Source organism: Xiphophorus maculatus, chromosome 13 (assembly GCF_002775205.1).
Source record: "Xiphophorus maculatus strain JP 163 A chromosome 13, X_maculatus-5.0-male, whole genome shotgun sequence".
Taxonomy (NCBI): Eukaryota; Metazoa; Chordata; class Actinopteri; order Cyprinodontiformes; family Poeciliidae; genus Xiphophorus; species Xiphophorus maculatus.
The window spans coordinates 15,598,436-15,625,409 of NC_036455.1; the positions used below are offsets into that span (position 1 = coordinate 15,598,436).

Below are 26,974 nucleotides of genomic sequence, written 5' to 3' on the forward strand. Positions count from 1 at the left end.
CCTCCAAGAAGTGTTTGCCAACACGGGGCAAAGGCAGAGCTGCACTCACTGTGCTGAAACCTAAGCAGTTCTCTTTGCGGAGCGTATTAGAGGACACCTTCTGGCAACTTTGGGCAACTAGGAAGCTGATTGATCTACTTGGAGACAAGTTTCCTAATAGGTCTGCGGTCAGACTGTCGGGGTTCCGTTATCGCAAGACATTCAGCTGCCGATGGATTCATACTCCCGTACCTTCATGTTTTCTCTTGTTATAACCATAATATAGTTCAACAGGATTTTTATGATGGATGAACACAAAGCAGTGCATACTTGTAAAGTGGGAGAAAAATGAAAATGATAAATGGTTTTTCCAAAATCGGAAGTTTTGAGCTTCCCTGAGTCAGCACGTTGCTGAACCACCTTTCGCTACAGGTAAAGCTGCAAGTCTTTCTGGATATTTTCCTACCAGCTTTCCACATCTAGAGACTGAATGTCTTTCCTGATTTCTTTTCTTAGGTTGGATCAGGGGTCTCATACTCCAGTCCTCGAGGGCCGCAGTCCTGCAACTTTTAGATGTGCCTCTGCTGCACCACACCTGAACAGAATAATTAGGTCATTAAGGCTCTGAAAAACTGATCTACACAAGGAGGAGGTCATTAAGCCATTTCATTCCAGTGGTTTGTACCTGTGGCACATCTAAAAACTGCAGGACTGCGGCCCTCGAGGCCTGGAGTTTGAGACCCCTGGGTTGGATGGAGAGCATCTGCAGGTTTCCGCAGCGTAACATAAGCCTGGCGGGCCACCAGGCTTTACTTGCAACCCCTGCCAGGCTAAACTTTGTTTTTTTAATATCATATTAATATGTTTTTCTTACACACCATTAACAGTGATAGCAAACACAGGACTGTTTGCTATCAGGTGTGATTGTGCCACCTTTTATTAAAAATCATTTGGAAGGTGATCTTGCAGTGCACGCTCACCTGTACCAGCGTTTATATCGTCCCTCCAAAGAACTAACTTATATGTCAAGTATAAAACATCACAGTGCGCTGAACACAAACCTCTAAAAGACTGATGTGAGCGCATATGTCTTTGTGAACAAAGAATAATGTTTGTCGTGTGTGTTTACATCTCAAACACACTTAGCTGTCTCTGTGCTTGCAGCTTGAAAACGTGTATGTCAATGAGCCACACCACCAGCCAATCACAAACATGTCTTTTTCATCCAATCAGAGCCAGTTACAGCCAGCAAATCAAAATGCAGAAAAAAAAAAACTTAACACAGTAATTTTTGGATTTTTAATTTTGTATCATAAGTGCATTAAGTATTAATTATGCAAATACTTACTCACCCTTTTCCATTTTAGGTAATATTTCTTTTAATTAATTGAACTTTTTAATCAGAATTACCTGTTTTAAGATCCACCGAGGATTTAAATGACGTCCAAAAAACTGATTGAATCATAATTGTTTGAGTTTGCTTCTTTAAGACTCCATAGTTGGTTGTCAATAATATCTTCCAATAACGTATAAATACCTTGGCATATTTTAAAATTTCCTGTCAACTTTTAACTTTTTAAACATAAATAATCGGTGGATTGGTGGTGTACTGCCTCAGCAGCCTTACCACCACGCTTAGCAAGCTTACTGGAGGAAATGCTGCAAACTGAGAACAGCAATTTTAACATTTTGACAGTCGGATTTATGTGTTAAGGTTGATTGGACCATTCAAACACGGAACATGCTTTGATTAAAAATTTATTGCAGCTCTGGATGTGTGTTTAGGGTGGTTATCCTGCTGAGATGAGACCCGCCTCAAGTCTTTTGCAGCCTCTAACAGTTTTTTTTTTCTAGGTTTTAGCTTCACATATCATCCTATCAGCTGGGACCAGCTCCGCTGTATGTGGCGACATACCTCACAGCATTCTTCAAACTGTAACAGGGACTTTTTATGTTACTTTCAACAGTGACTTTCTATTGAGCCTCCTCTATAAAGGCCACATTTCTGAGCATTTTCTAAAAAGTGTCAAAAACCGTGTTTGATTTTCTTTCCGTCACACAATGAGGTTCCACGTTCCTCCAAGTTCATCAGTAGGTCTTACTTCACCCTCACATCTTGTTTGTTTTTGTGATCGGATTTTCATGTCTTCCAGCTGGAGGTCCTTCGAGTCGGCCGACAGAGAGCACAGAACAAGCGGAGGCGATTGGTGCTGATGAGCAAAATAATGGCCTCAGGAAACGGTCAAAGGAGCCAGGCATTTCAGGAAAGGAAGAGCTTTCATTACCTCAGTCTTCTCAGGAAGGAGCTTCCGGTGAAAGGACACAGGGGGGTGTGGAGGAGAAGCAGGAGGAGGCAGGACGGAGTCGAGGGTCAGACGCTGGTCAAAAGGTTACAGACTCTGGGCAGAAACCAAAGGACACTCAGGTGGAGGATAACAAAGATGTTAAAGAGGATGGTGGTAACAGGACAGAAGAGGCACAGGGAGGTGCCAATTCCTCAGCACCGAGCCATGACTTCAATAACTTGGATTTTGACCTTTCTAGTGACAGCGACAGTGAATCGGGTACAGGGAAGCCCGCCTCACCAGACGGCGGGAGTCAAAGTAGGACTCGCGCAACAAAGGAGTCTGAACAGGAAGGAGATGGACACGAGCCCTTTGATGAGGACGTGACGAAGGACGGGGACAGCAAAGGTTCTTGCGAAGTCGAGAACAGCTCGGACTCGGCAGAACACCCTGGCGTCGACCTGCCCGACCACGAGCTGGGTAACGGCTGCTTAGAGAGGAGAGAACCGGAAACCGAGTCCCAGAACAGCGAACAGTCCGGAGTCACTGTGGGAGAGGAGCTGCTGGATCAGAGCATGGAAGACGAAGAGGAAGAGACCGACAATGACCAGGACGATCATCTCATCTACCTGGAGGAGGTGCTGGAACGGATCCACGCAGAGTACTTCGCCCGTTACGAGACCTACCTGAGGAAGGAGGCGTTGGAGATGCCGGACATCCGCAGGATCGTTCCAGAGCTGAAGAGCAAGACTCTGGAGGGCACGACGGTTGTGTTCAGCGGGCTCTACCCCACTAACTACCCCATGGAGAGGACAAGGGAGTTCTACCACGCCAAAGCCCTGGGGGCCAAAATCGGCAAGAGTCTGATCCTCAACTCTCAGGACCCCAACCGGACGACACATCTAGTTGCAGCGAGGGCAGGTACGTAGACATGGATGACACAAACGGAGCACAGTTGTGTGTCGTCCAGTTAAATTCACGTTTCTTTTATGTTTTCATGAAGCTCACTGGCTCTGGTTGTCAAGGAATAAGTTGCATTTATTTTGCCCCAAATTGAAGTTTTTTAGTCACTTAGCAAACAACAGCCAAATCTACTGGTTAATATTGTAGTAAATGGATTAAAAGTGGTTTAACTCATGATTTTTACCTTACGTTAGCATTTCATACCTGAGAAAGTCGGACAATGACCAGCATCCACTGCGGCAGTAGTGTTTACCAAGCTAAAGACGTAACGTCTGTTCATTTATGTGGAAACACTTTGGATCCAGAGCCACAATCATGGATGGCAACCCCATGATGAGCAGGTTATGCTAGTTAAAGGTGTCTGCACCTTCATGTTCAAGGTGTGACTCCAGGTGGAGCAGGTACATTGTTTTTCCCAAACTCAGTGACTACGCAGCCTTACTAAGAATTTGACAGGAAGTCTTCAATATATACAGACTTTGTCGGGCAAACAATGTGCTAATGGGGGGCTAATTTTTTTGCTTAGCGCTTTTGCTAACTTTGAAAATAATAATGCACGTAGCTTCCCCTATATTTTTATTCTAAACTGTTAATTTACTTGGCTGTTTTGTAAACTTTCTCTTGAATTAAATTCGTTGTCTGTGTTGAAGTTTTGGTTTATCAGCTGTTCTTCAAGTAGACGTTTACACCCATGTTTTTATTTTGAAGTAGGTGATGACTGTTTACACAGCAGTTCTGTTTCCTCTCCTAACTTTCTCTTTTTCCCCCCAATAACTTTACTTCAAATAAGAAACATACAAAAACAAAATAAAGAATGCACAAAATAAAGCGCATATAAATTATGTCAATTAAATTAGTGCTTGTGGTCTTTCAAGGGCAGATATAATTGGCGCTTTAGCTAGATTCCATGTCAGTGTAGTGCTGTGACATTATCTAAATACCATTTTGGTGTAGCGCTTTAGAATTAGTTTTAGCTAAATATCATTTCAGTGAAGCGCATTAGATGTAGCTAAATACCATTTTCATGTTGTACTTTATCATTGGCTTTAGCTAAATGCAATGTTGGTATAGTGATTTAGCTTTAGCTAATATCATATTGTGTAGCACATTAGCTTTATCTATATGCAGTGTTGTGGAGCACTTTACCATTAGCTTTCGCTAATTACCACATTGGCGTGCCGCTTTAACGAAAAACCATGTGCAGTGGCTTAGCATTAGCTTAAGCTAAAAACATAACATGTTTTTGTCGTGTTGTAGCTAAATACTGTTGTTTAGCACTTTACCATTAGCTTTGGGAAAATACCGTGTTTGTGGAGAGCTTTAGCATTAACGTAACTAATGTTTTTGAGTAGTTGTAGTTGAGTAATTGACACAACTGACTTTTAGTTAGCAGTGTCCACCACTGTAGACAGACATGTCCAACGTAGAATGGATTATTCTATTGAGTTTAGTGTTTGTAGCCTTTATGTGAAAACACATTATTTGTATTCCAAGTTTCCCTCAAAAAATATCATCCTTTTCTCATACACCCCATATTTGTTCTGTCTTGTGAGCTAATGTTTCACCAAACCGCTTACAACTGTGGTTCTCGCAGGAACTGAGAAGGTACGGCAGGCGCAGGGCTGCAAGCACCTCCATGTGGTCAACCCCGACTGGCTGTGGAGCTGCCTGGAGCGCTGGGAGCGGGTGGAGGAGCAGTTGTACCCTCTGAAGGAGGATTACTCCAGGACGCCACGGTACCAGAATCATGATCTCCCAGGCTAATCTATTAGCAGCTAAATATGTACGAGCCCAAGTACGGAGTTAAACTCCCAGTTCTGTCTCTTGAAGGAGCAACAGCCCGGCCACTTTTCTCGACAATCAGGGCTGCCTGCAGAAGGCCGTCTTCCAACCAGCTCCCGTCCACCCCAGACCCCGAGGGGCATTTTCAGAGGCCCGGACCTATGACTCGGTCACAGGGAAGCTAATCCGCAGGGGCCCTCAGGCGGGGCGTCCATCAGCCTACCTCCAGGTGTCGGGACCCCTCTCCGACCGCATGGATCAGTCTGGTCTCAGGTACTGCACTCAACCCGTTATATCACTATGAACATTGATAATCATACAAATCAACGATTTCTTTTTGCAAAACACCAGTAAAGAATGATGATGGATAAAATGCTTTTTATTTTCGAATGACTTCCAAGTTTCACTTAAATAAAATAAGAGCGTCGCTTTTTGTCCCGTCTTTTATTGATTTTGCCGTTCCTGATTCGCCCCAGACGGCCGCCCTCCGTCCTTAAAACATCCTCAAATTGAGCAGATCTCTGACGATGCTCTGTGATTAATCATCTGAAGTGGAAAATTGCCCTATTTTATTCATGGATTAGAGGCACAATTAAGTTTTCAGCGAGTTGCTTTAAAATGAAGAGAATCATCAAAGGAGATCCGTTCAATTAAGCAGTGCCCGGAGGAAACGGAGAAGCCGTCCCGTTCGCATTTGCATATACCTCCATTAGGCTTTTCCGAGTCCTGCGTGCTTCCCACCGTCGCTTGCCTGCTTTAACCTCCCTGCTTTTGTCGCGCTGGACGGTTAAAAGCTGATTGTGTTTTGCGTTTTTGCAAATGAGTTTTGCTCCCTGGCGAGGCCCACAAAGATCTGAGTGACACAAAGAAAGAAAGGAAAAAATATAAAAGTACAAAGCGACAGAAAGCGATGCTTCTGATGTTTTGATAGATTCACTAAAATGTAGAATATTTAATTTTAATGTGTCTTTAAATGAGCTTAAAAGCAGAAAGTTGAATTTTAAATTAAATTTTTTTCCCAGGGATCCACGCACCTATCCACATTTTTCCACTTCTGATACAGATACCAGTATCGGAGGTTTAGTATCGGCCAATACAATACGATACAGAAAAACTGCTGTATTGACTTAAAACGTTTCTTTTTTCAAACACAGACATAAATGCACTGAATTATAAATATATTTGATAAAGCTGCACCAGTACAGCACATGTAAATACACAAATAGCTTCACAAGCTGGGTCAAACATGTAAAAACAGCCAATATGAAATAAATAATAAAGAAATTGAAAATTATAGAAACAATAGGTTGAACATTTTGGTCAAACATAAAAACAAACAGCAGCAAACTTTCTTTCAAATGGGTCAAAAAATGCAATAAGGAATTCTAAATGTAAAATAATAAAACATCAGAGCACAAAACAGACTTAGACTGAGTAGATTGGCCACATTGTCACCGATCTAGATGTGTTAAAGTATCAGGACTGATACAGATATCAATATTGAATCGGTGCATCTGTGCTTTATTTCCAGGATTCCTGGAAAAGTATGAAGTACCTGAGATGTAAATGTGTAAAAACCCCATTTTCCAACCGGTTCCACCATTCAGACTGGTTTTCTCATTCTCCTCTGCTCCTACGCCTCAGGGGAGCTGCACAGGGTCAGCAAGATGAGGCGGCCGGGTCCAGCCAGGACGACGAGCAGCCGGGGCCTTCCCGCCGGGAGCGGCAGCCGAGCATGTCGGAAACGATGCCGCTGTACACGCTCTGCAAGGAGGACCTGGACAGCATGGACAAAGAGGTGAGGACCACCGCCGCCCTCGGCCTGGGTAGAGTAGAGTGCAGGAACGCGTTCTGGAGGTTTTTACTGTGACTGCGCACACAGCACATAACACAGTCGCTCAGCCGCTTTCTGGATATGTTTTAACATCGTCACCTCACAGGTGGTTGGAAGTGCATCCACCTGCAGCCTGTTCAGCTTCCTCAAAGCTAAACAGGTTTTTCCCACCCCGTATCTACATGAGCAACTTCGCTTTCTAAATCTGCTGGTGAAACAAACGCATAATCCGTCCTTTACATTCCCGATCCCGCTTGGTTGGAACTCCCAATGTCCAATCTTTTTTTTCAGTCTATAAGAAGTTACTTGAAAAGAAACTTTAGTTTCTATAGAAGTATTTTGGATGCAGGACTGCAGCTACAGATTATTGTAGTAATCGGTTATTCTGACAATTAATTGATTAAAATGTTTTTGCCACATTCTGCAGATTTTTCGGTTAGCCGCTTGCGCTTATTTTATACAATATTAGAAATGCACAGGTAAATAAATGAACAAATAATTCAATTCCTATTTTAAATAATAAAACTAAATTATTTTATTGCTTAAAATTCATACACGCTAAACAGGTGAGGCTAAAACTGTCGCTTGAGGTGAAGAACAATATTTTTCATCTTAAATCCAGAATCTTTTGTGCAGTTTTGGCGTAATTGCTGCTCTGAGTGTGTTGTTGATTCAGCAAAATAATCTTTTTTTTTTTTCCATTACTCCAGTTAACGATAGCTGGAGTAATCGTTAACTATAGTTAACTGTCGCTCAGTTGAAAGTAGATTTCGACTGAGCGACATATTTAGGAAGAAAAAATAAAAGTATAAAAATAAGGTTATATTAAAGAATTTAAACGGTTCAGATTTAATCAGGCTGAGTTTCCACAGACTCAGACGTCTGAGTGTTTTGCTCCAGTTTCTGCATGAAGGTTCCTGATTTCCCCATAAATCCTCCCAGAATTTAGTTAACTATAGTTAACGATTAATCAGTTACCAGTTGACGATTACTTCAGCAATCAATTAATCACGATTAATCCTATTAGTTGTTTTGCTGCTCCAACAGCAGTAAAAGTATTGCAGCAAAATTTCCCTGTTTTGTTTAACATTTTGAACTTTGTCATGGACAGACTTGTAAATATTAGATAAGTATTAGATAAACCGCCAAGTCTGAGGGTTTGCAAACATTGTCTGCCTTTATAATTGTCTTAACGAGTGACAGTTTTCATCTTAATAACGTCTTTTCCATGATAAGTGGTGCAATAACTACCCGTCCTCTAATGAATAACTATTCCCTGCTCACAGCTGGAACGGTATAGCTTTAATCAGTATTGACAGGTGTATGCTTAACCAACAGCTGGAGGTCAAAGGCCAGTCACAAACCTGCCGGTTACCACTCAATCCTCCTGAAACTCTTCACATTCCTTTGATGTCCTTCTGGCCCTCCACTTGCATCATTCCCTTACTTCCGTTCCATATCCGCTGGCGTTCTGCATGTTATATCTGTGGGCCTCATGAGGCAGGTGAAGTGATTAGTAATGACGGAGAACTCGGCACCTCCTGCCTGGATAATGCTCTTTAATTGAGTCTGAGTTGTGCTAATGCTGCAGCGCGGAGAGATCTGCTCAGCAGACCCTCGAGATGTGCCAAGAACCTCTCAGTAAGTGATTATTGTACAGGGGGAAAAAAAGGCCCCTCTGTGGTTGTCTAAATGGAACATGTGACGAGGCATGTTGTAAAGACATTCAGAGCCATTTTTATTGATTTGACCTTTTCATGAATTGTGGGTTTTTGATGTGACGGCTCAGCTGGGATCCTCTCGGTAGGCCTGTCACGATAACAAATTTTGCTGAGCGATTAATTGTCTCAAAAATTATTGCGATAAACGATAATATTGCTTGTAGACCATTTTAAACTGATGTGATGATAATGACATAATAATGCAAGCACATCCTGCCAAAGATAAATACACTTTATTTTCAAAAGAACACTTAACACTGGAACTGGTAAACAAAATAAAACAACCAAAATTAAAAATAAAATGGACTCTCAGTCTCTGTTAACAAAAAAATGCACTTGAATAAAAACTAAACACAAGTTAAAACCAAAGTGGAAATAAAAACTACGTCCAACCAAAAGAGTACAGATTATGAAGTCTGTATATCATTAGATTTAAATAGAGATAGGCAACACTGCCATTTTATAAACAAATAGTGCAAAGTAACAAAAGCACACTCTTAAATAAGACCAGATGCCTCAACATTCTTTAAACAGATCCGTAGCTACTTTAATCAGACAGATACTGAGCAAGAAATACCAACATGTTGAGTTTGTGTGGCTTAAGGCAGGATCTCTCAGGAGTAGCAATGTTTCCAGCTGTACTAAACATTCTCTCTGAACTGGTGCTTGTTGCACAAATACACATGTATTCTTGAACCAAGTTTGCCATCAAAGGATATCGTCTTTGGTTGTCACGCCACCACATCAAGGGATCACAAGAGGCATCAATAGCATCTTCTTGAAGGAACCTGGTCAGTTCTGCATTAGCCTGCTCTCTTTTTGGGTATGTAGCCTGTGTCTGAACTGTGAGTTGAGCTCTTCTGTTTTGAAGAAGGTCACTTAGCCTCTTCTTCTTGGTGGGTGAGGCAGCTATAGATTCACCTTTGTTTCCTCCAGCAGCTCGGCTGCAGCCCTCACCACTTACACCTTCTTCACTTACTTCTGGCCCTTTTAAGTCCAGTGGCTCTTGCACCAGCTGGTGTTTGCCGTCATCCAATGACCCGGCCTCCTCCATGCTGCCACGGTACCTTGGATCCAAGATGGTGGCCTTTGTCAGGAGGGCTTGGATGACAGGTGAACTGTATTTTTCAGTCAGTATCTTTGATATGTTTTGTTTAATACTGGCAGTCAGTGTGCTGTCATCAGGGCCAGGAGAGAGAAGGTCGCCTTTAATCAGTTGCAGCACAGGCTTAACAGAGGACACTGTGACGTATGTTTCTCCTGAAAGGACATCTGTAAAGTCAGCCAGTGGTTTCATTGCTGCGTTGATGGACTCCAACACCGAAACATCCTGCCAGGTTGGGTGGAGATGGCCGTGCTTTCTTTCTTGAACCAGGACTCGTCTTATGGCTGGGAGTTGCCAACACCCTCTTGACCATCTTCTGTTTAGTGCCCCATTGTGTGACAACATCCTGTGGGATATTGAAAATGTTTTTATTAGAAAAATATATATAATTATTATGTTACTCATTTAGGGCCAAACTTCACCAGTTACAGGTAACATATTACTCCTCTTGTGCTGACAAGTAGAAATAACACCAAAATGGCTCTAGCAAAATATGTTATTACTGTATTAGAACAATACTATTTTTTTATTAGTTAATGTATTTTAACTTCTTCTTGTTGTTATATGTAAAATTATTGCCAGACAACAGTCTTAGTTAGATTCTACAGGTCTACATGCTACAAAAAGATAAACATGACTGAATATTTTGAGTTACAAATGAATGAATAAAAAATCACTCACCAGAATGAGATTGTGCTGAGGGAGATTAGCTTCATTCTGTGCCTTCCTCAGGTCTCTCTTTTTATGGGAGTTCAGGTTGAATGTGTTGACCAAACTTTTACAGAGTCCTATGGCACGTGCTGTCCGTCCGTTGCCACTGTCTAGACCAAGGGTGCTCAAACGTTTTGAGACCAAGATCTACTTTTTCTCTCACCAGCCAGCTGAGATCTACTTCATGACACGAAGACATAAAAATTGTAAATGAAACTCTATTGACTTACTTTATATGCGAATATAGCAGAAATAATAAAGTGATAGAAAACCTAATGCAGTTTCTTCCTCAGTGAGATTTTGTCACTGGGAGGAGGTTACGGGTTTCTCAGTCACAAGCTGGTTGCAAACCTGAGGCCAGCAGGTGTCAGTCAGTTATGGTAGATCTGAAATTTGGTTTGACCTCAATATGAGAAGCTACAGACTGATAGGAGGAACCAAAGAGCTCTGTAAAGGTAAAGGCAAATCTTCTGAAGTTGGGATATAATAAATTTAATTTCACATAATTACCATGGTAGAAACCATTTGTTTGTTAAAATTTTATGAAATATATTTGTCCCATTTGATGTTTGTTGTGAATGACGTATACTCACAAACGAACAAGGTAATTAGTCTAAGTTTGTCGTTTATCGAACGTTTAGAAACAGCGGTTATAATGCGCCACAGCAAAGGCAAACAAAGGTAAAATAACTACTCGTACTTTTTTACTCTCTCTGTCATGTTAGCACACCTGTTGCCGTGGCAACCACCTGCGCCCCACAAGCCGATCAAAAATGACGTTAAAAACATAACATTCAGTCCGTTACGACATCAGGTTTCCAGACTTGATATTTATTTCTTGATTATTGGTTGATTAGCTAATTTAAACTCCTGCTCTGCTAGTCAGTCGGTCTTTGAGTCGCCTTTTGTTTTTGTTAATGGAACTGAAAGGCACTGAATTGCGCAACACCTTGTTGAAACAATAATTACTGAGAATATTAATTTTAACACGTCTTGTTGATTTTTCAAAAAAGTTTTATTCTTTAGTGAAGCTACAAACGTTTAGGACAGGGGTCCCCAAACTTTTTCCTGTGAGGGCCACATAACTTGTCCCTTCTCTGATGGGGGGCCGGGGTCAGTTTGTAACAGAAAATGTGTGACGATTGTAAGAGTGCTAAACATAAAAATGTATTGTTTTTCAGAAAGCACAATCAAATAACCTTTTCTGGATTCTTCAGAGAACAAAAGTCAGGAAATAACACTATTTATGAAATAAATAATAACCAAATAACACTGGGTTCTCCACATAAAAAAAAGGGTTAGGGTCAATTATATGCATGTATAAAACAGTTACTAACTAGTAGTTAATAATAAATAAAGTTCATTACTAAGGAACATTTATTTTATTGCAAAAGTCCAACTTATCAAATAAAAATGAACATATATGAAAATACTCTGGTATTGTTCAGGGGGCCGGACCAAATGTGGAGGCGGGCCGCATCTGGCCCGCGGGCCGTAGTTTGGGGACCACTGGTTTATTAATATTTTGCTTATTAATATTTTGTAAGCGCGTCAGAAGAGAAAGTGCTGGTCTCAATGTCCTGGCGGCGTTCAGTTTGTCACCTACTGCCGAGGTCGACTCAAAACCTTCAGTCGATCGCGATCGACGTATTGAGCACCCCTGGTCTAGACCATGGGAAACAGCAAGGTGGAGGTTGTGGCCAAAGCAGTTGAGCCATGGCCAGCCAAGATTTCTTATTGCAGCGACAATGTTAGCACCGTTGTCTGTTGTGCTGCAGACCAGTTTGTGCTCATCCAGTCCCCAATCTGCTAAAGCAGATTTCAGGTTTTCTCCCAGGGTGTCAGCATTATGGTTATCTGGGACATATCTGGTCTCTAAACATTTAGAGTGCAGGGTCCAGTCGGCGGCTATATAGTGAATGGTCAAGCTCACTTAAGAGGTCATATTTGAACTTGACCTCATATCTGATGTAGCAGAGTAAATTGAAATTTCTTTTATCTCCTTCAGTATGTCCTCTTTAATACTGTTGTACAGTTGTGGAATTGCCGTTTGTAATATGTATGTTTTTCCGGGGATTTCGTACTGTCTATCAAATGTTTGCAACATTTTTTGAAATGCCGGCTTTTCAACAATATTAAATGGGAACATCTCTTTAGCAATTAAGCGAACTACGCTGTCTGTGAGCGCACACCACTTTGCGCTGTCCATTTTGCACGCTGCCTGTCGATTAATTGCTTCAGTGATGGTGGACTGTCGCGAACTTGAAGACAGAGACGGGCCACTGATTGTACTTTTTGTCCCCAGCTGGGAAAACTTCGCTGGATGGTTGTGCTTTAGGTGCAGGTGCAAGTTGGTTGTATTGCTGCTCTTAGTTGCTACTGTTTTGTGACAAATGCGACATATTGGCTCACAAAGGTTCAGCGGTTCTCCTCAGTCATTTGGTTTGAATCCAAAACACTCTCACACTGCTGCAGTTGCATTCGGCTTTGAAACCAGTTCCATTTCGAGCTCTTTTCCCCCCCCAATATCAGATAGTGTTTCTGTACCTTGCTAACTCCTCACGGGGGTCTAAAGCTTCAGAAGTACAGAATGATGTGCGCACTGACTACCGGATGCAATAGTCCACTCTCCCCCGCCCCTTCTCATTTTTTCCCTTCCTAACAAATGAGGAAGGGAGGGGTCAGTGGAGTGCACCGGAGTTGAGCCTTCTCATCCAGTGTCATCAATAGAAAGAGAAAAAATACAGGCAGAAACGATAAAGCCGATAAATTAAATGAGGTCGAGGTTTTTCTCTCTCTCTCTCTCTCTCTCTCTCTTTCTCTCTTTATGCCAAAAACTGGATGATAAAAGTCTTCAGTTTAGTGCTTCGGTCTCAACTAGCTCTTTTTATTGAAGGACAGTTTTTATTTACACTTCAAAATGCATTTTTTTCTTGTTTTGTTTATTTATTTTGGTTATTTAAAATGTCTTCCAGTTCCAATGTTAGATGTTCATTGGAATTTAAAGTTTATTGATCATTTAGAAATATGCTCTTGCATTATTATTTTTGCCATTACCATTATATTACCGTATTTTCCGCACTATAAGGCGCACCTAAAAACCTTCAATTTTCTCAAAAGCCGACAGTGCGCCTTATAATCCGGTGCGCCTTATATACGGACCAATATTGAGTCACAACAGGTCTCGCAACTACGGTAAGCAGCCGCCGACTTCATTTTCCCACATAGAAGAAGAAGCGCGCGGTGCACGCTGGGTTTTGTGTAAAGACCCCAAAATGGCTCCTATTAAGAGACAAGCTTACGACGCAGAGTTTAAGCTCAAGGCGATCAGTCACTCAGTAGAACACGGGAATAGAGCAGCAGCGAGAGAATTTAACATGAACGAATCAATGGTGCGGAAGTGGAGGAAGCAACAAGATGACCTGCGCCAAGTAAAGAAGACAAAACAGTTTCCGAGGGAGCAAAGCGAGATGGCTACAGTTGGAGGACAAACTCGAACAGTGGGTTGTTGAACAGAGAGCAGCAAGTAGAACTGTCAGTACAATCACTATTCGAATGAAGGCAACAGCGCTAGCACACGAACTTAACATCAATGAATTTAGAGGCGGTCCTTCTTGGTGCTTTCGGTTTATGAAAAGACGTAATCTCTCCATCCGCACACGAACGAATACCACGTCACTTACTTTACCTCGGGGAAAAAAATAAAACAGCTGCTTATTCATTTTGGGAATGAATGGAGTTTTCAGAACACTGATTTGTAATCTATTAATAAAATTTGACTGACCTATCTGACTATTTTGTTGACATTCCCTTTAGCGCAGTTCCATCTAATGGATGCATAACATAACCCCAGCCTCTACTGTAGCGTCTATTCTATGCGCCTTATAATGTGGTGCGCCTTAAAGTGCGGAAAATACGGTACTTTTAAAATATTGTCAAAACAACAGTATTATCATTTATCGCAATAACGTCTGGAAAGGTTTATCGTTCAGCAAAATTTGTCATTGTGACAAGCCTAAGTTGGACTGCTTTTATTGATGTTGTTTCACGCTAATAGTTTAATTTCCTTCTTCTTTGCTCTGAGATTCTCTAAATTGACTAAAAACTATTGATAAATGGGATCGGTCAAAGTTCATCCGAGTTGCTGCTATTGGTCAGACAGGAAGTAAATGCAGAAAAACGTTGAAGTGATTGATCAGAATTGCAGGAAAGTTACAATGTCCAGTAAAAATTGGAAATCTGCACAAAATTTTCAAACATATGAATTAATTAATTAATAGCTGCGATCACAACTTCCTGGGTGGACGGTGAATACGCTGCAGTTGGTGTTTCCTTTGGGCAAACATTTGCTCCTCGAAGCACAACTAAATCCCTCTTTAACATCATTTGTTTTTTTTTTTACAAAAACATAAATTGACTCAAAAGCACAATACCTTTTCCAACACCGTTTCAAATGCCACGTTCCTGGCATACGCCTCGGCGAAAGGGCAGTCTTTGACATTCTTAAACGCTGTAGATCTTCAGGGCCACCGGGGGGACAGTAGCACTCTTAATTGGCCAGAGCGAGGCAGAATGTCTGAATCAGGTGGACAGCCTCGCATTTAAATGTCACAGACGGTTACACGACGCTCTGTCAGTTTATCTGGAGCAACATGTGCAAAGAACGGCGGGCGGAGAAAAGCAGCAGTGTACCAGCTGTGTGACCTTTTCCTGAAGCCTTGTTGGCCATTTGATGGCTTGGAGAATGTGTGTCCGTTTTTTGTTCAATACATCAGTATTCAGTCGAGTCCAGTTGTTTGCTTTTAGGCGCATATCTTGGAGCAAATTCTACTTGGATTTCAGTTTTCTGTATTTTAAAACTGATTAGAAGTAATCACAAAGGGAAGGAAAAAAATTGGATCAGTATTGACCAATACTCAGATATCGGAACAGGAAGTGATAAAAGTGGATCGGTGCATCTTTGTTTTGAAGGCCGCTCCCTATGAAGACAGGAATCATCCCCAAATCTATCTGTAATTTCCCCATCTACCGCTGTCAAATCTAGACACCGAGGCCCATTACCAGAACTCAGCATACTTACCTGCCACTCGCATTAAAGTAGGATAATCTTTTTAGTTCACTGAATAACACCAGGTCGACATGACCTGAGTGTGTCAGATGGACCTATTTTTAGCTACGCCTGCAGTTTCACCAGGATACAATCAGTTTTTGGAATCAGCGGATCTCAGAAAGACATTAGGCCGCTGCAGGGCAAGAGCAACAGGGAGATTTGTTTGACAATTTCTTCTGAGAATTACTGAGACATCTCTGACATTTAAGCAGAGCCATTCAAAAACTACTCTTAAAGGTTGTGAATGGTAAATATGAACAATTCTACCAAAAAAATGAAACATGTTAATTGTGATTAATCAGATTAGTTGTGACTAATTGGAATAGTCAAATTCATTGGATTAATTGTGATTAATCAGATTAGTTGTGATTACTTGATTATTGAAACAGTTGTCAGCTAATATAGTAATTGATTAATCGTCAGAGCAGTAACTAAGCCAAAATTGTACAAAAATATATACATTTTGCATTTTATATATGTATATATACATATAAATTTGTGATTATGTTTTACCCAAAACTCAAGTGGAAGTTTTAGCTTCACCTGATTCAAATTCTTTACAAAATAAAAAATTCTTTTAGGCACCTTTTGCCATCCAGTTATTAATGTTTTAATCCAAAAATAGTCAACAGATTATCCCTACATTGTATTGATGGTAAGTCAGGCAGAAAGTGCTGAGCTTTTCACTTGTTAATGTTAGAAATATTTTTTATTCTTTGCTACAAATGGTCAAATGTATACTAAATAAATGCCATTTTATTGCATTTCAGGCTACAGAATATTTTTCTTATTTAGAAAAGGAATTGAATTATTTATTTGCATCTTTTAATGTATGTCGAATATTGCATAAAAAGTCTGAATTGGGTAATTTTCTTTTTATTCGATTAACGTCAAAATGATTGAGATGAATAAATAACTAAAATAATTTAGTTGCAGCCCTAAAATAGACTTATCAAATCGCTGTGAATTTGACACCTTTAATCCCAAACCACTTGTCTTCTTCAGAACAGAAGTGCCTCAAACTGTGCGCATACATCAAATATGCGAAGAGTTAATGCTCCACAAAAACCCCCATTCGGTTCCTTTTCATGTGTTTCTCCATACGTCTGCATAAAAAACAATAACATCAGTCTAGGATTAAAACTGTAACATCCTAATAGATTGCACTTGATTAAAGTGGCTTTAAATGAGAACTATATGCTTAAAAAAACAGTGCTAAAGGGATTCTGTTGTGAGTTCAAGCCGGGTTACTATACCCACTTGAGAATTGGTTGAAGTGTTTAGTTTTTTTTTCTTTCCTCACAGACCTCTAAACAGGAACACAGAATTCTCCTCGGAGTTGTGAATAAAGCAGAGTTTCTGCATGTGTGAGGAATGTGAACATGCGCCTGCATAAGTCCAGGACGCTGACTCTGTCAGACAGAAGCTGAGTGGGCGAAGTCACGCGTTTCTTCGATAGTTAAATGCAAGGTCAATCAACTTTTACTCTCAGAGCTCGAGTTGTTCCACAGCCCATCGGTTCCCAGGCTCTCGCAGTTTCTGTCGTGCGTTATAGCAGCTTATGCTTTCCAGCAACACCTCCTAACAGTCTTTGTCAAACTAGTCTCACTGATTTTTGGGGGGGTTTATGCTGCTTGTTTAGGGCTGCAACCAACAATTATTTTGGTAATTGATTAATCAATCAATTATTCTCACGATTAATCAGATACAAAAATTGGCATTTTCTACAATTTTCTCATTTAACCACTTAAACCTTTTTGTGCAGTATTAGAAATAGATTAAAATATGCAAGTAAACAAACAATATAACTCATTTATTAAGTAAGAAAATAAACAACGCATTGCCTAAAATCAATAGCATAACATTCCTTTAGTACATCTGAACTGTGTGAAGCCTAAACATATTTACATGAAAAATTTACATGTATTCGTGGTGCAGTTTTGACTCAATTACGTTTCTGAATATGTTTTTTTTAATTAATTTATTTTTTTACCCAAATTACTTTTTCTTAGTCAGCAAACTAAGGTTAAATATTATTCGATTACTACATTAATTTGACGATTATTTCATATCAATTAGTACGATTAATCGTTTCAGCCTTGCACCCTTAAGGCTGAAACTTTGTGATGCATCACTAAGTCATCAATAGTGACTCTGCATACTTTAGTTAGTAATTAATCACTCACTAAATAAGTTGATTATTTCGATAGTTGTTTAGCTACGATTTATCTGATTAATCGTTTCAGACCTGCTACATTAAGTTGCACTTTAATCATTTTTCTTGACAACATTGCTGTTCTCAGGCGCTCTACATTCCAGTCAGACTAAGTTTGAGCTTTTTGACAAAGCAGGATGAGTCAACAGGTAAATACACATTTATTTTGGTAGGTGAAACAAATATCGTTACATTTATAAAAAGGTAAATTTGGTTAAAATGGAGTAACTACATAAAACCAGTAACTCTCGCTCTCTGTCTCTCCACCTTTAGATCATTCTCATATTTTGATGAACTAAACATGGGGTTCCAGAACAAAGGTGAAAGTGTGAAATGATGGGCGTGCCGTGGTGGCATAGGGCGTGGCGTGACCCGTATTTGGAGGTCTTGAGTCCTCGACGCGGCCGTCGCGGGTTCGACTCCCGGACCCGACGATATTTGCCACATGTCTTCCCCCCTCTCCTTCCCTGTTTCCTGTCGACCCGCTATCATATAGGGGACACTAGGACACTAGAGCCCACAAAAAATACCTCCTGGAGGGGTTAAAAAAAAAGGAAAGTGTGAAATGATATAAAACCAATAAGCTGCAGAATCTCTGTAAGTTACGGGGAAAATCCTTCACACATATGCTGCATAAGTGAATACTGAGTTGCTGGCCGTGCCCTCTATTCCAAAAACGCCCCATAGCTTCATGATCTGAAACTACAAACAGCCCCCCTCATCTCCACACATTGACTTGCCTGATCAATGAAAATTTCCTCCAAAAACAGATTAAAGTTTGAGGTCATAATGTGAGAAAATACCCCCACAACCTCCCCAAAAAGCCTTCCAAGAGCTATTAATACTGCAGATCTTCCATCTGTTTTCCAAAATCCAGTTTTCTGCGAGTGTAAAACAACTCCAAGCTATGCTCTGTTCGGAGTTGTGCATCGTTTGCAAAGCGATGCGTCTTTGCAGTGAGAAGTTTTCACACCTCTACTGTACTGTGTCAGCAAAGCTGATGAGTCATCCTGTAGCTCGCCAAGCGGATCTGTCAGGGTTTTATGGGCCTCTCCTTAGTTATCATCGACTCGCTCATGACTTATTCGCGGGAGCGTAAACACAAGTTATGATGTCGGAATGGCACAATTAAATTCATCTAGCGAGTCTGTCGGATCGTTCAGTTTTGCTGTGATGGAGAGGAACCTGAAGGAGAGTATTTTTTTTTAACCCTCTACATGCTAAGAAAGTTAAACTTTTTCATGCAGTCGCTTCATTGCTGTTCAGACAAACCGACTTTCCTGAAATGTGAAACTTTCAGGATGTTGAAAGAGGATTTTAAAAAAATTAAACTGATCACTTTTACCTCTTCATTTCTGAATCAAATGCCTCGACAGCATTTGGTCAATTGTCAAATTTGGCAACTAAAAACAGAACAAACTGAAATAAGGAACTGGTGATAATGGTCTATCATTAAGGTGAGGCTTGGACTGTGCAGTTTGACATGGAGGCCATTACAGACAAGATTCATTAAGTGCTGGATCGTAGGAGGATTTTACACAGCAGGTCCTCTGTTACCATGATCACGGCTCGCACTTAGTAGCCTGCAGATATTGATCTCTTACCTCCTTTGTGAAATGTACGAGCTTTTTGGTGTTACTGGGAGCCAAGAGTTTCTGCATGAATTTGCAGTAAATTAATTTTCTAGGAATCTGTTTATAATGATAAATGTTTATATTATCATTTTTTTCTTATTTGCTCTACTGTTCAGCCATAAAGTCTGTATTTTGTCTGCTCTGGTGGTGTACTCGACATACTTTTTGTTGAGAGTAAACTTGTCTATAGTGACGCAGCATTAATATCTGTTCGCCAGTGAGATGAATAGAGATCATTGCATTGATGAATTTCTTGTGGAAATATTATGAAAATTAGTCCATTTGGTCCAAATTGAAAAGAATTCCACCAATCAAACTCAAATATTTGATAGCTGTTTTTTTTTAACTAGTCTTTTCACCGTAACTACAAGCTATGAGATCGAGCTAACGGCAACACTTTTTGGTGAGTTTCTGAAACACTCAGACTAGGGATGTCACAATAAAAAATAAATCAATTAATTGCATGATAAATTAAAACAGACTCAGTAATTTCCATTGGCATGATTTATTGTGTGTCTTTTTCTCTCTCTTTCTACCAAAAACTGGACGAAAGAAGTCTTCAGTTTGGTGCTTTGGTCACAACTAGCCCTTTTTTATGAAGGACAATTTTGTTTACAAAGACTTCAAAATTCATTTTATTTGATGGTTTTTATTTATTTTGGATATTTAAAATGTATTTTAGTTCCACTGTTAAATGTCCACTAAAGATTTTAAGTTTACTGATGTTTTAGAATGTGTTCTTTCATTATTACTTTGCGATTACCGTTATGATACTTAAGAATATAATGGTAACTTCTGGAACAATTTATTGTCCAGCAAAATTTGTTATTGTGACAGGCCTAACTCAGACCGGACTTTGTGGAATCAAGAACCCCGTCACATTCAAAGTTATGCTTTCCGCTCAGTTCAGATGCTCGGTTAGAACTTAAGCAAGTCGTATTGGCGCATCTTAACGCCTAAAGCTAGCTTTAAGGTTGACGTACTGATCAGCTAAACGGATCAGCATTTGCGCCGTTCTCCACCCCGGTTTGCCCGTCTCAGTGTTACGGGACTTGGTCGTGCTTCAACAAATTTTTGTAATTCGGCGCGGATCGTGCGCACCACCTTTCACTCAAAATGGACGATTCAGAAGATGCTCTTGCAGAACAGGTTCACCTGTACCGCTATCCGCCTATGAGGGCTCATTTTCTGAAAACACCCCATCAACAGACAGTTCAAGTATAAAAGCAAACCTCTAAATGAATTAAGTTGCCAACATGTTTTTGGCTAATTCTTGCGCAAGAAAGAACAGTTGTACAGGTGATAAAGTGGCCTGTGAGTGTTCAGCTTTGTAAATTTTGCTTGAGATTCAGATTCTTAAATAATGTCCTTTTTTATTAGTAGTAGGCCTGTCGCGATAAACGATAAATCAATTAATCGTACAATAAATTAAAACTATCGACGTCATTTTAATTATCGGCATTATCGTCTCTTCCGACCTTTTCCTCTTTCTGTTAATGACACTGAATGAAAAAAGGCTCAACTCTGGTGCTCTCCACTGACCCTGCTTTACTACATTCTACCTGCAATGCATGTAGCTTGTGTCAGCATAAAGTCCTGACTGAATGAAAATTATTAGAACCTATTTATGTCACGTTAACGAAGAACAGCTTAAAAGTTACTGGGTTTATCAACTGCTGTAGCAATTTCGCTCCAACTCCTCCCCTTGTTATTTCTATATTCTTTGCATGTTGAATAAACATTAACGTTGTTTCCACGTATCATCTCCAATGTCCGCTGGACTTCGGGTTGCCGTGTTAGCTGTTTGGGATTCCCCGACGTAATTTTCCCTCAGAAAGCAAGGAGGGAATCTGCGCTTTCTGATTGACTACCTGTCGCATTCAACAGGCTGCGTTAACGCTCCCAGTCGGGGAAAACCCCTGATTTAGATCGGAGGGCAATGACGATCTACCGTAACACACCACACAATCTTAGAAAGACCAACGTTCTAAGATAGTAATAAGGGGAAAAATAGGAGCAAAAAAATCATGTAGTGTGAACTATTGCATCAGGTAGTCGGATGTGCCCGTCTTCTCTATTTAAATCTAATTATTACTGAAGGGTAATATAATATACAGACTTCATAATCTGCAATGCAGTACTTATTTCCACTTTGGCTTTATGTTGTTTAGTTTTTTTTTCAAGTGCGTTTTTTGTTAATGGAGACTGAGAATCTATTTTATTTTTGTTTCTGGTTGTTTTGTTTATTTTGTTTATCAGTGTTAGAACAGTGTTAAGTGTTCTTTTGAAAATAAAGTGTATCTATCTTTGGCAAGAAATCGCATGCATTATTACATCATTTTCATTAAATCAGTGTAAAAAGGTCTTCAAACAATATTATCGTTTATCGCAATAATTTTTGAGACAATTAATCGTTCAGCAAAATTTGCTATCGTGACGGGCCTAATTATTATCATTATTATTATTATTATTATTAAATCTCCTTCTGCTTCTTCTCATTGCCTCTCCTCTGAGGCGCTGCTGCTCATTCCTAGAAGTAAGATAAACTCTTGGGGAAATTGGTTACTTTTGGAGGAAATTGTAAAAATTAAATGAAAACAAAAACCTCACAGAGGAAGAAGCCGTTGCCTCATGTGGTTGCTCGAGCTTTACACCATATTTGAAAAGCAGCGCAAGGCTGACTTATATAAAGAGACGCCATGTAGACGAGATGTAACATCCTTCCAAGACTCACAACATCAAGTTAATCCCCCCAGAGGGATGTTTACAGCCAGGTAGACACCTGCTATCCTCTGCTAATTCTTTTTCCTGATTCTATTCCCAGTTCAGAGAAATTAGCAACCCTTCTAATTAGCTGTAATTTGTTCAGAAACATTTTCAAACTAAGCAGTTTTTACTTATCTAAGAACTCTCTGGAATCTGATTTTTCACCCAAGGCTGTGCTCTCTATCTTTCTCCTTCTTATTTTATTTTATTTTATTTTATTTTTATATTATTTCATCCTTATGTAACTGGCCTCAGCTCACCCTCAGCTGCAAATGTGGCTCTTCTTTTACTGAGTTGGTGTTGGAGAGAGAAAGAAGAAGAAGAAAAAAAGCCGGTATCCTGTTTGCACATCATCTTAAGAAGTCTCATTCTGAAACAGAATCGGAGCGTTCTCCACGTTTGAGCGCAGGAGCTTTTTCTGCACGTAGGAGGAAGCGGGCGGAGGGAAAATGTGAATCGGAGCTGGGATTGTTCCTGGCGGAGCGGCCTTCCATTAGGACGTGGATTTGGCCTGTGAGCCTACAGAGCAGCTCAGGTGGATTTAAGCTCATTTCCTTTCCCATCAGGATCTCAAGCAACCTTTTTGCTCCGTCGAAGCAAAGTCCTTTTACTCCCACTTTGGGTTGTCTTTGGGCCTACCTCCTGCGTAGTTTCGTCAGATTTTGACGCTATACCATGGCTGTAACAAACAGGGAGAAGAGAACTAGCATGGGCCGCACACATCAGGAAAAAAAACAAAAAAAAACACAACCTCCAACGACCTGGAGGTGTGGATGTAGAAATTTTCCAGAGTTTCATGCCTCTGGTATGACATTGACACACCAGTGGATGGGAAAATTAGTCAAGTCAGGACTTACTCTGCAAATGTTTCCATTTCCCCGTTAGTGGATTTTTTTTTGTGTGTGTGCGAACTTGCGGAAGTTATTTCGAATTTTGACGTTTCCCTCTACTTTTTCTAATCCGATACTTCAAAAGATTGATGAGATTCCACCTAACTAGTTGCGTTTTCATTATCCATAAATTGGCGCAAATTGGAATCTCAAACAAATTTTCTTAACGATGGTAACTCATGATCTTTGCTTAAGTTTTTGCGGTAGGATCAGGTGGTTGAAATTTGTGTATTCCACAAAACTGCAATGGAAACAGTTTTTCCCCCATCCTGCGAGTTTGTATTCTACGTGTTTAGTTGTAGGCATTGGCGTTCTTGAACAACGCACGGCTTTCTTCACCACAGGTCTCACGGCATCGCACAGTTCATCTGAAGTCGAGTTTTCTCATTCAGACGTGTTGAATCCACAGATCTTCCGCCGTGATTTGCAGAAACACTCGTGTTTTCATTAACAGTCAGACCTCGGCTATTAAAATCACCTTCAGATTACATGCTACTTGTTTTGGTCGCAGGTGAGATGAATAGTTTGGTAGAAATGTCGCCCTAATTTTTTTTTTTACCGCTTCTCTTTTTCCGCCTCAGTCAGTGTGAGCTAACGGCAAAACAAAATGACAACACTTTCCCATCGTTGCATAGCATTCTCAGAATTTGCGCCTGAATTATAAAACCCATTAATTAATAATGTAGCTTAGCTGCGTGCCTACATAGGTTATTACTTTATCACGACTCACTCACGTCGAATGGGAAAGCTTCTAAACTACATTAATTTCTCCAGACTGCAGCCTGGCCAGCGATATCAAAAGATATTAAGTGGAAAAGTAACACAGAAGAACAGAAAGTTATTCAAAGTTCAGCATTGGCCAGTAATTTCCTTCAAGTTGGCCCGCGCTCAGCTCCGAACGCTTTTGCTCTGGGCAACAGCCGCTCACTCCTCTGACTGTTCCAGCTACTCCTAATTGCCGGCTTACATTCCGAAGTAATTGACTGTCATCTACTTCTCCAGTAGATGAATCTCTGCCTGCCACAGTTTCCACCTCCAGCTGAATTTCATGCATAAGTTTTAAACACCGGGTTTGCAAAGATTTTAGGTGAGTGTTTGGTGGATCTGCTCCTATCACGTTTTGACGCTGTTTCGTGTCTGCCCTGCTTTACGTTACCTATCAAGAGTCAGTCTAGGCACACACAGATGGGCGATGAATTCACGAGATGAGAGGACACTGGCTTCACAAGATTGAACTGAAATGTTAGACCTTTAAAACGTCTTGACTTAGATTGAGAACTGAGAATACTTTATACCAGACCTTAAATTGCGGTTTTGAGCTTCTCTGTTCCTTTTCTTGGAACGCCTTGCAAGCTGAACAAAAACAGTCAGAACAATTTTCACTGAAGGCTTTACGCAAAATAAAACGAGAAAAAAAAACGACAACGGATATTCTGTCAACAGTGCTTGTGTCTTAAATTGCTACCGTTTTTCTAAGTTTATTACTGTCTGAACTACTGCTCTTTACTGCCAAATTAATTGTGTTTTATATATTTCTAATCTTTTTGTTATATCTTGTCTATGATGGTGTCTACTGCTGTCTGTCTTGGCCAGGTCACCTTTGGTGAAGAGGTTTTGTTCTCAATGAGTTTTTATCTGGGTAGTGAAGGCTTAATAAAAATGAAAGTCATAAGACATGGAAACAAAATCGCAAAGTAGAGTCACTTGACTTTATATACATTTCCAAGGCCGAAATCTTCTTCATCACAGACATGCGGTGACGTCTTATGAAAAGCTTTGCTGGACAGATTTCTCCTAACAAAAGGAAAGCTAGTCCTTCAAAAACGAATCAAGTCTACATCATAGAACTAAAAGAGGCTTAGAGTGTAGCATAGCAGAGTGTTGTGCATAAAATAAGTGTCCGGAAACCCATAAGGGGATAAACACAATCGTGGCATTTGACCAAAAGTCCTCTGATCTGGTTTGTCACTGTGTTTCTATTACAAATGTGCGCAAAACATTCCGCTAATGTCGAAAAAGGCCCACACAATTTCACTGTTGTGGTGTTCCCATTAAATCAGAAGCGCAATTAAAATCACACGTAAATAAGTTTACTCACACGATTAGTCATAAAAAAAAAAACATGCCGCACAATCATCGTCCACCACTTTCTGTCGTCGCCTTTGTCTTTTCTTCCAATAGTAGCATCTGGTTGTTGATCTTTTGACTCATGATACAAAAACAAGTGTTCCAGTCACAGTTTTGCAAAATATGCTAATATGGTGGGAAAAAACAACTTATCCTAGCGCAAAAACGTTTCATGGAAAAAACTTTTTTTTTCTTTACAAAATCGCCGTATTTCTATTAAGCAAATTTACTTTCGGAATTAGAATTTGCCAATTATGTGATGTGGTGTCTGTGTGCTCTTTGCCTTAAATCCCCTGGTCATTTGCCACACAGATGGTCTTTAATTGCTACACACGTCGCTAGTCAGCCGATACGGGGTCGTCACCAATCTGGTTGGGTGAACTTGCGTTTCTCATGTAAAATTTTCCGGCTGTAAGACATTCGAGGAAATATCGAAAACAAAGACCCGATTGAGTCAGAAAACAGCCGTTCAGCCTCGTCTGAATCGCAAAACTTCTTGGCTCAAACTCAAAGGCAGTGATGGACCTTCTGACCGCAAACAAATATCAGTTCCATCTAACTTTGCTCTCCACCTGTAGATAGACTCAGTGAGCCGCCGGGTAGTTTAAAAAAAGATCTCTGCCACAATCGTGGGCCTAAAGTAGCTTGTGTGTCCTGGAATCACTCCTGACATTAGAGCTTTCAGTCTCAAGATGAAAAGCCTGCCTTCAAGCTGCTTTGAGGGCATGACATACTTTCCTTTAACAAGTTTTAGTTTCTCTTGTGTTTGGCCTTTGATTGTAGCAAGGACAAATGATTCTGCTGGAGGTTTGCTTCATTGTTTGTGGAGATTAATAGATTCATTTGTTTTTAAAGACTAGTAACCACAGACAGAGCGTGCTTCACCGGCTGTGTAGTTAATTATGTTGTCTTGAAGGTACATGTAAGAGAAAAACGAGATCTTTTCTGAATGCGTGGACTATCAGCTTAATAGATTTTTTTTTTTTTTGTTGCATTTAAATTTGGGTTTTATCCTCAAAGAACCTGAATACTTAAGGACTAGATGCCAGTTCACTGTTGGAGTTTGTCCAAAGCCAAGATAAATGGGGAGTGTTGCATTAGAAAGGGCACAAAATTGATCATTTGTAGCACATCTCGAAATTGCTATTCACAAATGCTTTACAAAGAACAGCAGAAGCTTTTAAACTCTAGATTAAAACTCTAATCTGGTAAATACAGAAGGGGCTGGTGCTCACTGATCACTTTTCAGCTTTTGTTGTACAAACTTCTCAACGCCATCTGTGTCTTCATCAGAGTCGGAAGAGTGATACCCCAAAAGACCTTAAAAAAAGAATTAATTTCAGAGTGTTCCTACATTGCCTAAATAAATATTATGGGCTATTAATCTGCTGCTCTCTTCAAAACAACATGTTTATTTTTCAGTCTTAGTTTTCTCTTTGTTCAGACCTCAACCATCTCCAGCTGCATTTTAGTTGAACATTTCGGGGGGGAAAATTTGCTCAATGGAAACAAGCCAATTTTGAAAAAAACATGTTTTTTTTCTTCTATAAACAGTTTTTGCAGTAGGATTAGGAGTTTTTTTTGTTCTGTTTTTTGGAAACTGCAATGGAAGCTTTTTTCGCATCACAAGAGTCACATGACTCCTGTGATGTCTTCTTCATGTTGCCATTGGCGCAAACCATGAAGAAGACAACAGGAAGTAGTTGAATGGTCATGTTTTTGAATGTCTTAAAGCATTAACAAATTTTTCCATGTGCGATTTTAATTTCATTTCTTAATTAATGGAAACACAATAGTGAAGTTGTGCTTTTTCAACATTAGCGGGATATCGATACACTTTTGCACGCATGTG

At 40.2% G+C, this 26,974-nt stretch overlaps 1 protein-coding gene across 1 annotated transcript in view; it reads left to right on the plus strand.

Annotated features, from left to right (window-relative positions):
- Positions 1-26,974, plus strand: part of ctdp1 (CTD phosphatase subunit 1) — a 78,658-nt gene that overhangs the window by 9,798 nt on the left and 41,886 nt on the right. Inside the window, exons 8-11 of the mRNA XM_014472640.2 lie at positions 2,133-3,185; positions 4,822-4,963; positions 5,058-5,282; positions 6,654-6,807. Coding sequence (XP_014328126.1) covers positions 2,133-3,185; positions 4,822-4,963; positions 5,058-5,282; positions 6,654-6,807 — 1,574 coding nt within the window. The remainder of the gene's footprint in view (positions 1-2,132; positions 3,186-4,821; positions 4,964-5,057; positions 5,283-6,653; positions 6,808-26,974) is intronic.